General features: G+C 51.0%; 1 protein-coding gene across 4 annotated transcripts; it reads left to right on the plus strand.

Moving 5' to 3' along the window:
* The first annotated feature begins 366 nt into the window (after positions 1-366).
* On the plus strand, positions 367-12,888 carry SLC25A38 (solute carrier family 25 member 38). Of its 4 annotated transcripts, none has more exons than XM_058729475.1 (8): positions 367-785; positions 5,208-5,498; positions 5,624-5,745; positions 6,311-6,484; positions 7,101-7,280; positions 7,517-7,685; positions 9,095-9,261; positions 10,423-12,888. In XM_058729475.1, exons 2-8 carry the CDS (start codon positions 5,432-5,434, stop codon positions 10,543-10,545), a joined length of 1,002 nt encoding a protein of 333 aa, XP_058585458.1. In that variant the 5' UTR covers positions 367-785; positions 5,208-5,431; the 3' UTR covers positions 10,546-12,888. The 4 variants fall into 4 exon arrangements, with proteins under 4 accessions (XP_058585458.1, XP_058585459.1, XP_058585461.1 ...); XM_058729476.1 differs by having other exon boundaries at positions 6,317-6,484; XM_058729478.1 differs by lacking the exon at positions 5,208-5,498 and having other exon boundaries at positions 373-785; positions 6,317-6,395.
* Positions 12,889-14,321: the final 1,433 nt, after the last annotated feature.

The following is a 14,321-nucleotide window of genomic DNA, read 5'->3' on the forward strand; positions in this document are numbered from 1 at the left end:
CTGCCAAGACAATAAAGTGTTTAACGGAAAGTTATTCCACACTGCTTCCGTTTTTTAATACAAATTAACTAAAATTAAATACAATGTAAAATTCTGGTCCACAAGCACACGAACCACACTTGAAGTTCAATAGGTACGGAAGGCTACAGGCTACCTTATGGGGCAGGGCAAGTCTCTACTGCAAACGGGTTCAGCTCAAATCTCGCACCAGACCTAGCAGCTGGAGGGAGGCCTCCGCACAGACGCGCCTTCAAGCTCAGGGCAACCGCGGGCCCTGCAGTTCTGGACGTCTCCGCTAGGTGGCACTAAGGCGAACCCGTTCACCCGCTCCAGACCCGCGGCGTCCAACCCCGGAAGCGAAATCCCAGGGTTCCGTGCAGTTCCTCCGGCTTTCTCCACGCCCTCCCCGGTGCATCCTGCCTGTTCTGGGGTCCAGAAGCGTGTTACAGGGCGGGATGGGCGGGAGAGCAGAGCCACGGCCTCTGCGGAGAGAGTGAAGAGCGGCGAGAAGTTCCCGGTGCGGCGCGCCTAGCCACGCAGGGGCGGTGGGAGCGCGGGCCCGGCCCCCGACGGGCGCGGACGGCAGAGCCGCCGCCTGACTGCGTGGCGCCCCACCACTGCGGCCGCGTCACCCTCGCCCCCCGGGGTCGCCAGCGCTGGCCCGAGCTCCTACTGACGGCACACTGAGCCCGGCGCACTTGCCGGCCTCGTCTCCAATGATTCAGAAGTCACGCCCGGCGCTGCTGCAGCCTCAAGATGTCGGAGACAGGGTGGAGACGCTTATGGTAAACTGCGGGGAGTGGAGGCAGGGGTTGGCCGCTCCGGAACCGCTGGCTCGTGGCGGGGAGGGGGGGGGGGGATATTCTGGAGGTTGCCAAGGGTCAGCGGCCCTCTGGGAGCCTTTTCCGCTCTCCAGATGCGCGCAGAACAGGTTGGGGACGTGGCGCAGGAGGGATGGATTGACTAAGGGAATTGAAAAGGGTGGGGCGAGGGAGGAGAGCAGTTGCAGCCCTCCTTAGGACAGGCTGGCGAAGGTCTCGCTGATGTTTGATGTCTGGGTAGAGTGGGCAAGGAATTGCCGGGGTCTTGAGGGTGTCGGCGAGTGTGCCCGCGCGACACTGAACGACGTTGAGAACGCTACCGGACGTTGCTTTTGAGTTCGATTCCCAGAGTGACCGTGGTGGGGAGGGCGCTCGGGCAGGTATTTGGACCATCGCAAAGACCGCTGGTAGCAACAAGCCTGAGAAGAGGTGGATGCTGGAGCGACGTGGGTCCACTGCGCCCGCGGCTCGGGCGGGAGATCACGGTCTGGGTCTCCACTTCCCGGCCGGCGGGGAACTAGAGCGGCAGGCCTGGCCGCGGGGCCACGCCCCCCGCGTCTGGATTGGCTGCAGTGGTCGTGCCGCCGGGCCTCCATTGGTGGAGACGGAGGCGGGGCCGCCGGAGTTACCGCTCGCGGGGTGTGGAGGCGGGAAGCCGCGTGGTTTAGCTCTGGGAGGGGCGGGGGCGCTGTCCGCCCTCACCCTGAGGTTGTGGTTTCGTCTACCAGCTCTGGCGGGCGGGGTCAGAGGTGTTTTGTTTCGTTTCTTTTTTAATCCTTAAAAAAGGCCACCACTGGGGTTCTACATCTCCTTTCAGCTCTGACCGCGAGATCTGAATTGGATTTACGATTTAGTTTTTTAAAAGGGAGTAAATTGCTTGGGGAATCTATTTGCTATCTGTTTAAGTACTTTTTTTTTTTTTTAACGTTTATTCATTTTTGAGAGACAGAGACAGAGTATGAGCGGGGAAGGGGCAGAGAGAGAGGGAGACACAGAATCCGAAGCAGTCTCCAGGTGCTGAGCTGTCGGCACAGAGCCCGACGCGGGGCTGGAACTCAAGAACTGCGAGATCATGACCTGAGCGAAGTTGGATGCTCAACCGACTGAGCCACCCAGGCGCTCTTAATGCTTATGCTTTTTGTACTGTGTATCATTTGGTTGTTTTTGCCCCGGTTCCTCAAAAAACCAAATTGTTACTCCTTGTTTTTAACTTGAATAACTTGAAAAGAAAATCAAACATGCCTTCAAAGGATGTGCCTGCCATAGGACAATATCTTAAGCCTATTCAAATGAAAAGTGTAAATTCTGGTTGTTTTTTTTTTTTTTAGTTTTTTTTTTTTTTTTTAACGTTTGTTTATTTTTGAGAGAGGGCGAGTGTGAGTGGGGTGGAGGGAGCAGAGAAGGGGACAGAGAATCTGAAGCGGGCTCTGGGCTAATGGCAGAGCCAGAGGCAGGGTTCGAACTCACGAACTGTGATATCATGACCTGAGCTGAAGTCAGATTCTCAAAGGACAGAGCCACCCAGGTGCCCCAATTCTGTTTTTTGGTTTTTGTTTTTTAAATAATGCTGCTGTGTGTGTGTGTGTGTGTGTGTGTGTGTGTGTGTGTTTTAACTATTAGAGGTTAGTTTATACTGCTGGTATATATTTAGTATCTGCTGTGTGCTAATGGACCTGGAAGTTTACAAAGTTAAAGAAGTTATGGACTCTATTCTTTATTCAAATAGTTATTAAACCAATAACATCTCCAAGCTTTGTGCTGTGAAAATAAAGACATAAAATAGTTGCTACAGTGGGGGGAGGGGGTGTACTTGGAGCATGCATGTGAAGGACAGCAGCCTGAAAACAAATTCCATACAATACCTGTGAGAGCCTTGGGGAAGCCACACAGAGAACTTCTCAGAAGCTGTAAGCACCTTGTCATTCCTACAGCCTTACTGGAGCAGAGGGCTGAAGGGAGCCTGTCCTGGGAAGGGGCGGGCAGAACCCACTAAGCCTTATCCTATGGAATTGTGCTCAAGGGAGAGCCATATGCAGATTTCCTGTAGACGACATGACTCATTCATTTTTGGCTGTGGGGCCCCATTTTGACTGTGCACCAGGCTGGGTGGTCAGTGCTGGAGGTACCATCGTGAACAGGACAGCTAGTGGCCTCTTCTGTCCTCGACCCAAGGGAGGTGGGCTCAGGTGCAGTGGAAGTATTGGAGGAGAAGCCTGAATGCCAGTGGGGGGCGGGGATTCGGGGCTTTCCCACAGCAGGGGAGATCTGGGCAGAGGCCCCCCTCCCCGGATGAATCAGAGGCCAGAGGAGCTAGGATGGGGTTTTCCGAGGCTAGAGGAAGGCAGAGGATCCCTTCCGGCTGCACCCTATGCAAGAGGGAGGAGGAGGCTGAGAACACAAGCCAAAAAGGAAAGCAGGGGCCCCTCGATTCATGGAAGGCCTTGTAAGCCTAGCCAGTGGCTTCAAACCCTGTTACTTAGGACACATTCATAACCGCTGTGAGCTCCAGTTCCGTCTGTAAAATGGGTTTAAAGATTTAGCTTTTCAAAGGGCTGTGAGATCTTGAGGTGGTATGCACAGATGCCTCATCCAGTGCTTCTCCAGTTCAGGGGAGGGTGGCTTCGTAGGGTTGAGGCTGGAGGTTGCCGAGGAGGCCACTGAGATCCACGGGGGCAGGCTCTGGGGACACTGAGGGTCATCAGCCGGACTCAGTCCGGAAGCAGTCGGTACAGCTGATGGGATTTTGGAGCGGTGGTGGGGTCCGGAGCTGACGGCCAAGAAAGATTTCCTGAGACATCTTCAGGGTAAAAAGGCGATTTTATTAAAGCGCCGGAACCTGGAGGCCTAGCTATGGTCAAGCCAGGGTTGTTTTTCCCTCCAGCAAAGTGTTAACATCTTTAAGACCGCAGGGAGTTCCTGGAGAACTCTGCCGGCCTCAACTGTCAATGGGCTGCAGGTTATAAGGAAATTTAATTTTATCTGCCATTTCCTTCTGCATTTGCTGAGGAGTCTTACACGACTCCCGAATGTGCTGCTGGGATATCTTGTGGGGTGGAGTAGGGACAAGAGTGTGGGCCACGGTTGGCTGGGTTTCCATTTTGGAGTGTGAGCTGTAGATGCCTGGGGGCGTTTGGAGGGAGTGCTGGGCAGGGCCGTGGGCGTTGGTGGGCGTTGGTGTGCACGAGTTGGGTGTGGGTGAGGTGGCCCCCGAGGGGCTGTGGCTGGAGGAGATAAGAGGAACCACCACAACCCTGGCTGAGGGAAAAGGCAGGGGAGCCGAAAACCAAGAGGCAGCCAGCTGTTTGAAATGCGTCCCCAAGGAGGAGGAGGCCGAGTAAGAGAAGGCCCAGGGTGGGAAAGGGATCCTTGGTGAGTGTGAGAGGGACACCTTTAGCTGGATAGGAAGTCGTGGGGGCTGAGGGGTGACCAGCCAAGAGGGAGGGGAGGTGATGTGGCATCAGGCTGGAAAGACGGGGGTTCGAAGCTCACTGCCAGGCAAAGTAGAGGATGCCAGTAGCTTGTGCCCTTTACACATGGCTTCCAAGTTATCGGAAGGAGCAGGACACCCCTTCTTGCGGGACAGGGAATGGTGTGCCGGCAGACTGGTGAGGTATACATTTTGCTTGGTCGTACGTGTTGTCTTACTAATTGTCACCCCTTCGATATTTTGCAAGCCGTTTGAACAGAGTTATAACCTCCAGTATTTATCATCTGAACTACTTTCGTCTCTTAAGTGGGTTCAGTTATCATGGGAGACCTGCTCGTCTGCTAGAAACGTGGAGTGATCTCTGTCCCCGGGGGGACAAATAACCACAGGTTCCAAACATTTTCGTTCTGGGTTGGTGGCTACGTGTGTATAACCGGTGACCTCATCTTAATAGTGTCTTAGGGCCACAGCGTACCATTTATTGAAAAATAATAGTGCAAATGCCATTTAATGAGGAGAGAGAAGGAAGGTCTTTTAGGATGGAGTTTGCCCAGTGTCTCCTTCGGAAAAGAGGCCTTTTCTTCCGTGGTTGGGTTTTTTAAAGTGCCTTTCTCACACATTTGTGATCGAGTGGATTCTGAGGCAAGCTTTGAGACCTCTAGTGTGTCGGGCTCAGAGGAAGTACATCTAGCCCTTGCCCCTTCTGGTGGTGCCTCTAGATTAGCCAGCGTGTGCGACTGTCCTGGTTTAAAGGAGAGCCACCAAACCCGGGGGTGGCTGCTGGTCTACTGCACTGTCTGTGATCTGCTTAGGTGGCAGGGAGATGCGTGGATAGGAGAGAGAAAGGGAAAGCTCTAAGTTAAGAAAGTTCATAGGTTTTTCAGGAAGTAGCCCATGTCTTACATTGAAACTGAACTTGCGGTTTCATTTCTCTGTCTTGCTCCTATAAATATCTACAGGTTTGATAACCAAGAGACCCCGGTGATCTTGGTTCAGACACTCCCCTTCAGTTGATTTTGCTCTGTGAAGATAAGGAGATGGCCAATAACTTGTCTCTAGCTAGACCGAGGGAGGTGTGGTTGGGGGCCCAATTCACAGATGAACGTGGATAGACATTGCTCCGCAGGATGTTCCTGGCTCCTTCCCAGCACTAGGGCTGGAGAGATCCCAACAGCAGGATATTATGGTCTGCACAACATTCCAGCGCTGTTCATTCCTGGGAACACTTTTCCCTTCTCTGAAGTGGGAAGGTAATACAGAGCACCACCGGACGGTTTTCTAAGCCAGCCCTAGAGAGCAGTTGACTGGTCTCGGGTGGAGAAGGCTGAGGCCCCTGGCGACAAAGTTGCTGACCCAGCGTTCTCTTGCCCTGCAGCTGCATCCGGTGATCAAAGCTTTCCTGTGTGGCTCATTCAGTGGGACCTGCTCCGCCCTCCTTTTCCAGCCCCTAGACCTCCTCAAAACTCGCCTGCAGACTCTCCAGCCCCCAGCCCCTGGGTAAGGCCTGCCGCCCCCCATTTCTTTCAGGAACTGGTTTCAACAACTTCTCTCAGACAGCGGTGCCTCTCAGCGATGTTAAGTCAACGCCCATCTTGCTGGATGCTTCGAGAGAAACACAGGCCAGGCCCAACTTTTCGCCCCACCTTTTCTTCGACATTTCCTGTTAATTGAATGGGGGGGGGGACATTCGCATTTTCTCGTGCTAGCCTGTAATGTTTTAACTGTGCTGTCTGGTACTAGAAGTGTGGGTGGTTTTCTGGAAATAATACAAATGTTAAGTGTCTCTTTTATGCCCCTATTGGGCCTGGCACTGTGGGAAGTATACGACACGCATGCAAAATGGGAGGTCATCCTTCCAGTGTGAATGGACAGATCGACGTGTACGCGCCAAACCACGAACGTAGCCGAACTCGGAGTTACCCCGAGAGGTGTTGCCGAGACTCCCGAGCGTTCTTAGGAAAGAAGTCCTGCAAAGCAGTCTTTGGGTGGGGAGCTCTTTTACGAGGATGGGGGTCTAAGTCATTTTGTTTTTCTTCTGTGTCTCCGTTCTGTCTGCTTTCAGATCCAGGCGTGTTGGGATGCTGGCTCTTCTCTTGAAGGTGGTTCGCACGGAGAGCATTCTGGGCCTTTGGAAAGGGATGTCTCCCGTAAGCTGCGTTTTGGGTCTTCTCTTGCGCCCTTTGCTGTAATAGCCAGCCATTTCTCATGCACCTCACGTATCCTCTCGTTAGGATGGGTGAGCCTCCTACGTGGTCCTCGGTTGGTCTCCGGCTGCTAGCTCTGAGGGCTCAGGGAAGGAAATGGGACGTCTGTACGCCCTTGGGGCAAGCGGCAGACCAGATGCAGCTGGTGCCCTCAGCTGCCAGCATGTCCTTGTCCTTGCCCTTCAGAGCACGCTGGCCACACCTGCATTTCTTTACCTGCCGGCTTTCCTGGCCCTAGGAAGTCACTTTGCCGGAAGTGAGGAAGTCACTTTGCCGGAAGTGCCAGGGAGTTAATGCTCGCCCAGGCCCGCAGCAGCCCTTTAGTCGACGGAAGAGGACAGTGGATACTTAAAACTCTCACTCACCCTCCTCAGATGGCGGGGTAACAGGCAGGCGCCCTACACCAAGATTCCCAGAGTTCCCCAAAGGGATTGAGTTGCCCGGGGCATTAGTGGCTTAGGGAACACGCCCTTTGTGGGCCGCCTTCCCCCCTGCCTCTCACTTGCCCTTTCTCTTCTTGGTGTCCCTCCGCACCTTCAGTCGACTACTGGCACGCAAACCTTGGCCTTGTTTTGGGAAAAGCCGGCTAAGACGGTGTCTTACCGTGTCAGCCTTTGACTTCTTTCTCCCCTCTGACGTTTTCTGCAGTCCATTGTGAGGTGTGTCCCCGGCATTGGTATCTACTTCGGCACCCTCTACTCCTTGAAGCAGTACTTTCTGCGAGGCCATCCACCAACCGCCCTGGAGTCGGTCATCCTGGGAGTGGGCTCTCGCTCAGTTGCAGGGGTCTGCATGTCACCCATCACTGTGATCAAGACCCGTTACGAGGTGAGTCTGACTGCTCTAGGCCTCAAGGCTGGGTAACCAGAGGCACTGGGCCGCCGTCTGATGTCCACCCCCGATTTAGAATCGAAAATAGAGGCTGCTGTGGTCAGAGAACCCAAGCCACGTGGGAACCAGAGCCCCCGGTGCCCCGGTAATGCCACATACCCTGGAGTCGCATTGGTTCGTTGCTCCAGCCCGGGACCGCCCCGCCAGCCACTGGTCCTGTGCTTCCCTTGCAGAGCGGGAGGTATGGCTATGAGAGCATCTACGCAGCCCTGAAGAGCATCTATCGCAGTGAGGGGCACCGGGGACTCTTCAGTGGCCTGACAGCAACACTTCTGCGTGACGCACCCTTTTCTGGAATCTACCTGATGTTTTACAACCAGACCAAAAACATCATGACCCACGGTACGGACGGTTGAAGGTGTGGTGGGGAAGAGAGAGCTCCGAGACCGCAGATCCTCCCTGCTTCCTCTGCTGTGTGACACTGCTTAACGTTCTTAGCGACTCCAGATTCTTGGCAGAGTTTTAGGAACTGAGCCATGTCAGGTGCTGGGATGCAGTGGTGGTCATGATAGACTTGGTCCCTGCCCTCTCCAGTTTATAGTCTCTTACGGCAGAGTACTGGTAGTACTAAAATTCTTGAGTGGGGTAGGTGGTGAAGTAAAGCGTGTTTCGCAGAAGTCCTGCCATAATACTTTGCAGAGTTACCCCATCTTTAGATTGCTGGGTCCTGCCCAGGGCCTCCTGCATCAGAAGCTTTGGAACAAGACCTGGGAGTCTATTCCTCAAGAAGCAGTTGGTGGGATTCTCATCAGACAAGTCTGGGAAACGCCAGTAGGGTAGGAGCTGGAAGGAAAGTACCATTTCACCTCCATTGCTGTGTTCCCAGTTAAGAGTGGGTTTGAGCCTCTGTTGGGGTGGAGAGAAAGGTGCCAAACCTCAGGGTTCTGGCAGACCCACCCCATCAGCATGCTCATTTGGATACGACAAGGACACAATCAGTGGGCAGCAAACGTTCACCCAAGCGGAGCCAGGTGCTAATGGAAACACGTTCTGTGGCATGAACCTGTGTTCAATAAGGGGTCTCTGGATAATTCGAGAAAGGATATGCAACCAAGGTCACATAAGTGGGAAAGCTGGCATGCCATCATGACCGTGGTGATCAAGTACAGTTGGGGTGCTTTTTGGGAGGCTTCCTGCTCCGCCCAAGGCACCGGGGGCCGTGACACTGCAGGTCACAGCCTTCATTTTGCCATGGAAAGTTAGGGCAGTAAGGGAGCTTGGATGTACACTTTTGATTTCTCTATATGTATAATTGTTTATTCCCATCTGTTTAAGAGCAAGTTGCAGGAGTGATGCCCCTTTACCCTTAAATATCTCCATGTCAGGAAGCTCATGACATTGGTTTGACCCACTGTGGGCAATACTGACTTTTTATCACTTGGACAAGATAGTGTCTCCACTGAAAACTCACTTTTTTTTTGTCATTTGTAAGCGTCTCAGTGGGGAGATACTTGGAGTCTGTATACATCTATATAAAACATCCTGTTCCTTTCATTCATATGTTTTAGCCCGTGATTGTTGCCCGAATGAATTATGATGGCGATAGTTGTTAAAAAAAAAAAAAAAAGGCGAATTTTAACTCCCACTACTCCATCTACACATAGTGTACCTTTAAATGTCTATTTCTTAACCTTGTCTGAATCTACATCTTTCTAACTTTGGGGAAGGATTAGTGGTCAACTTAGTAGGGATACTTCTGCGTTGAGTGTGGGATTTATTTGTAACCGAATGTTGCCTTTGTCCTATTTCAGACCAGTTGGATGCAGTCCTTATTCCTGTTGTAAATTTCAGCTGTGGGATCTTTGCTGGTATTCTGGCCTCCCTGGTAACTCAACCTGCGGATGTCATCAAAACTCATATGCAGCTCACCCCAATGAAATTTCGGTGGATTGGCCAGGCGGTGACCCTCATTTTCAAAGTAAGGCTATGGAGTAAATATTGGTTCTTATTGGGGTTACGGCTCTCTCTAGAGAAGTATCTTGTGGCCCTTTACACATTAGAATCACTTGGGGAGCTTTAAAAACGTTCCCACTCCCTGGGGCGCCTGGGTGGTTCAGCCGGTTAAGTGTCCAACTCTTGATTTTGGCTCAGGTCAGGATCTCACGGTTCATGAGTTTGGGTTCCACACTGGTGGTGTGGAGCCTGCTTGGAATTCTCGCTCTCCATGACCCTCCCTGGTTTGCATTCTCTCTCTCTCTCTCTCTCTCTCTCTCTCTCTCTCTCTCTCTCTCTCAAAATAAATAAATAAACTAAAAAAGAAAAGTCCTCACTTCCAGATCATAATCTGGGCTGGTGATATCTGAATGCCTGGGAGCAGGTGAAGCCCGGATCAGTAGTTAAGTTCCCTAGTGATTCCAAGGTGTTGCCAAGGTTGAAATCACCGCTAAAAACCTATGGTTGGTTGCCGGGATTTTTTGGTGGTGGGTGGGGGAAACTGACTACATTAGGACAACCAGTTATATTCGTTAAACTTGGAATTGCTGGGCTCCACCCCTTACCTATTGAATCAGGTGAGCAGGGAGGGTCTAGTCATCCGATCAAGGACCTAGGAGGAACCAGAGTCCCCAAAAAACCCCACAAACACATTATTTTGTTTCTAGAAATTTGCTCTAGAGGGGTAACAGGCGTTTTGTCTCTAATTCTTATATTACGAAACTATGGAAAGAAGCTCCCTCCAGGCAGACAAATCATCATAAAGGCACCTTTTCCTCTAGCCTGGGGCTGAGCCCAGGGCTTGACATGCAGACCGAGGTCTGCGACTCAGCCGCCAGCTGGCCCTTGGTGCCTCTGTGAGCTGTGTAAGCTGCACAGCGGTATACGGCAACCCTTGATGAAGATTTTCAGCCGAGAAACGCATTCCCCTGGATAAAGCAAGAAAGCTTCGCAACTGTGCCAAAAAAAAACCTTTTCAAGTTCATTGCCTTCTTGGGTCCATTATTCATACTCTTGGCATTATCTATAAAAGTCTGAAAATGAAGACTCAACAATGGGGTAACGGAGACCCTCGCTCTTGTGTGCTAGGGGTGTTCATTGTATTGCCGCTTTGCTTCCAGAGTGTTGACGTTCATTTTCCTTGTAGGATTATGGGCTGCGTGGCTTCTTCCAAGGTGGCGTTCCCCGGGCCCTCCGCAGAACTCTGATGGCAGCAATGGCCTGGACGGTCTACGAGGAGATGATGGCCAAGATGGGCCTGAAGTCCTGACCGAGAGGGGCCTGGGGACAGATGGGCTCTGTTGCCTTGCCCGGCTCTTGCCAAGGGCTGCTCCGTCTCACTGTCCCGGAGTTAGAGGATGTCCTGTCTGGAAAGCCAGGCAGCTACGTCACCTTCAGTTACCCAGTTTGAGTAGAGAATAGATGGGCCCGACTCAAGCCTTCAGGATCTCCCGAAAGAGGTGTTACTGATGCATACTGCGCGCTAGGGAGTTAGGAGAGGGTTTGCCCATCCTGCAGGACTTCTTAAAAAGGGGTTTCTGGAGAGAGCTCTGTCAGGTGGCTCCGCTTCACCTACACCCACCTACACCAGGCTGCCGTTTGGATCTGTCCTTGGGCAAGGAATCGCACCGCCAGAGAATCCGCGGACTGGCGCTACGGCCGAGGCGCTCCAGTGGGGGAAGCCCATCTGCCGGGAGAGGGGTCCTTGTCACAAGGCTGAAGGCTGTGTCCGGGGTGCTGTTAGGACGAGGGGAAAAAAGATGTTGTTACTTAACTGGTGGTTACTTAATCACCTGGAGAGCCTCTAAAGAAGTGGAGACAGTGGCTTCTTAGCCTCTAAGTGTCCAAATAACGTTTTTTTGTTCTTGGCCTCCGCCCTGTTTTAATTCTGAATTGTTCTGGCTTTTTTTTTTTTTTTTTTTTTTTTTGCTGCTGCTAAAATTCACATAAATAAAGTGAAGCACTTTATCACTGACAACTGTTTGGAAAACCTCAATAGTGTCCCCTCTGTGTTCTAAAATAACCAAATTAATCCAAGGTGGCTGGCTCTTGACCCATATACGTCCTTCGACCTAAACATCTTTTAAAAAGCTTTATTTCACACATTGTACCATCCCCTCATTTCAAATAAACCAATCCGTGATTTTTGGTAACTTCACTGAGGGGCTCAACCATCACTACGGATCTGTTTTAGAACACGTTCAGCCCCCAAGATCTCAGATTTAAAGATCTCATTCTGAGCCCCAGCCGCTGGGAGCTATTGATCCGCTTTCCGTCCATCACTTGCCTTTACTGTGTGCTTCCTATGAATGCAGTCGTACAATTTGTAGTTTCGCATCTGGTTTCTTTCGCTTAGCGTAACGCTTTTGAGGTTCATCCATGTGGCACGTTCAGCACTGTCCTTTGTTGTGTGCGTGGCCACATAACATCGTACTATCCATTCCTCAGTTGAGGACTACTTGAATTGTTTCCACTTTGGGGCTCTTAGGAATAATGCCACTGTGAACGTTCACATAAAAGTGTTTGTGTGGACCTAGCTTTTCATTGCTCTTCTGGAAGCATGTGCCTAGGAAGAGAACTGTGGGATCATGTGGTGGCAGTGTTTAACCATCTGAGAAACTCCCAGACTCCAGACCAACCTCCGTTCCCACCAGCAGCGCAGAAGCGTTCTGATTCCCCACATCCTCCTCCACACATGTTATTGTTTGTTTTATTTACTGGAGCCACCCGAGTTGGGTACCCAGGCTTTTCTATCAATTTTTCAACTTCGGAAGGAGCCATACATTTATCCAGACAGCAGAAAGATTGGTCTCCTGGTTAAGGATACGGGCTGTGATCTAGGTGGCCCAGATAGAAAACCTGGTCCTCTACTTATTTAGACACACTTTGCAACTGTTCCTGTAAAGCGGGGATCGGGATATTCCCCACCTCCTAGGGCGATGGTGAGGGTTAAAAGAGCAGATGTTTCTGGTGCACTGTGGTAGGTTCCTGGGGCTGCACAACCAGTGACCAGAAATTGGGTAGCCTCTGGCAGAAATTTGTTCTGGAGCCTAAGAGTCTTCAAATCAAAGTGTCAGCAGGGACATAATTTTCTCTGAAGGCTCTAGGGGAGGACAGTTGTGGCTTCTGGTGGTTGCTGGCAATTCTTGACACTCGTCACTCCAGTCTGCCTGCGTCTCCACAAAGCCTCCCGTCTGTCCATCTGTCTCTGTGTCCAAATTTCTTTGAAGGACACGAGTAACTGGATTCGGGCACACCCTACTCTAGAAGGACCTCCACTTGATTATATCTGCAAAGACCCATCATCAAATAAGATCACATTCATAGGAACACAATTCAACCTGTGGTGCATATAAATTTAATGATGTTTATACTTTAGGTTTTAGGTTGAAATGTCCCATTCAAGGGGCACCTGGGTGGCTCAGTTGGTTAAGCTTCTGACATCAGCTCAGGTCATGATCTTGCAGTTCGTGGGATCGAACCCTGTGTCAGCTCTGTGCTGACAGCTCAGAGCCTGGAGCCTGCTTTGGATTCGGTGTCTTCCTCTCTGCCCTTCTGCTTGTGCTGTGTCTTTCTCGCTCTCAAAAATAAATGTTAAATAAATAAATAAATACCCTATTCAAAATAATGGAGGAGTATGGGAGAGGGCAGAGGAGGATCCTAATCTCAGTGACCCTGAAGCCACCAGGGCTTGGTGACCTAGGTGCGGGAGGCCCTGTGCTGGGGAAAGTAGGAGGTCACGTAGGACAGATGTGTGCTGGGACAGGAATGGAACGCAGGCCAGTCACTACAGGCCTAGGTATAGTGTCTGCCTCCTAAGAACTTGGGTCCTGAGTTAGGGTGTTTGGGTCATCTTTGACCCTCATCTTAGGCCAGGGGAGCCTAAATTGTCAGTGGGGGACCTGCCAAGAGCCCCTGGGAGGGGAGGGGCAGAGGTGAGGCCCAGAGGTGCAGGCTTCCCCCCAGTTTGGTCACCTTCTACTTGGTTGGTGAGTTTTGGCCACCAGAGCCCCCTTCCATGCTCATTTGTTCTTTGGGGGCAAATGAGGTTTGGAGGAACACTCTAATTTTCTCTAAACATGGGGGAAAACTGGAATTTGCCCTTAACCCTGATTCCAGAGGGATGTGGTCCTGGATACCTGCATATTCCAGGCCCCAAGAATTTATCTTTCTTGCAGTCTGTCACAGCTATTAAAGTTTGTGAGTCTCAGCTGGCTTTGGAAACTCTGCCCAGTGCCTTTTTAACAAGTTGACTTGTTCTTGGCTGCCTCAGACTTCAAATTATTTAGAGGCAGAGCTTTAGTGGAAGTAAACACTCGTCTGGCCACTACAGATAAGGCCCAGTAAGGCATATGGGCCAAAAGAGGACAGAAGCAAAGCTTTCAAGCTGCTGTTACATTCAGTTTCTATAAATATATAAAAAAATATTTCAAACACAGAGTAGGGCAAATGGTACATTGGCCCTTCATTCGCATCATTGAGATGAAAACTGACGATCAGGATTTTGCCACTCTTTCCACTTTCTTCTTTATGAAAGCAGATTTCAGACATCACACTATTTCACCCTTCCCATAGTTCATCTCGAAAAATCTGCAGCTCTAAAAATAGTGGACATGTTTCTTACATAACTACAATGTTTTTATCCCACCTGGAAAACGCTAACAAATTTTTTGCATATCATCCAAAACCCAGCCCATATTCACATTTCCAATGATCTCAAATAGGACTTTTCAGGGGTACCTGGCTGGCTCAGTCTGTGGAACTAGTGACCCTTGATCTCCAGGTTGTGAGTTTGAGCCCCACAGTTGGTGTAGATTACTGAAAAATAAAATCTTTTTAAGTTTATTTTGAGAGAGAGCACACCTGAGTGTTTTCCTGTGATTGGGGAGGGGCAGAGAGAGGGAGAGAGAAAATCCCAAGCAGGCCCCAAGCTGTTAGCATGGGGGCCCCATGCAAGGCTCAGTCTCACCAATCATGACATCATGACCTGAGCAGAGATCAAGAGCCTGGAGGCTTAACCAACTGAGCCACCCTGGTGCCCCCAAA

Source organism: Neofelis nebulosa, chromosome 5, assembly GCF_028018385.1.
Source record: "Neofelis nebulosa isolate mNeoNeb1 chromosome 5, mNeoNeb1.pri, whole genome shotgun sequence".
In the NCBI taxonomy this organism is placed as follows: Eukaryota; Metazoa; Chordata; class Mammalia; order Carnivora; family Felidae; genus Neofelis; species Neofelis nebulosa.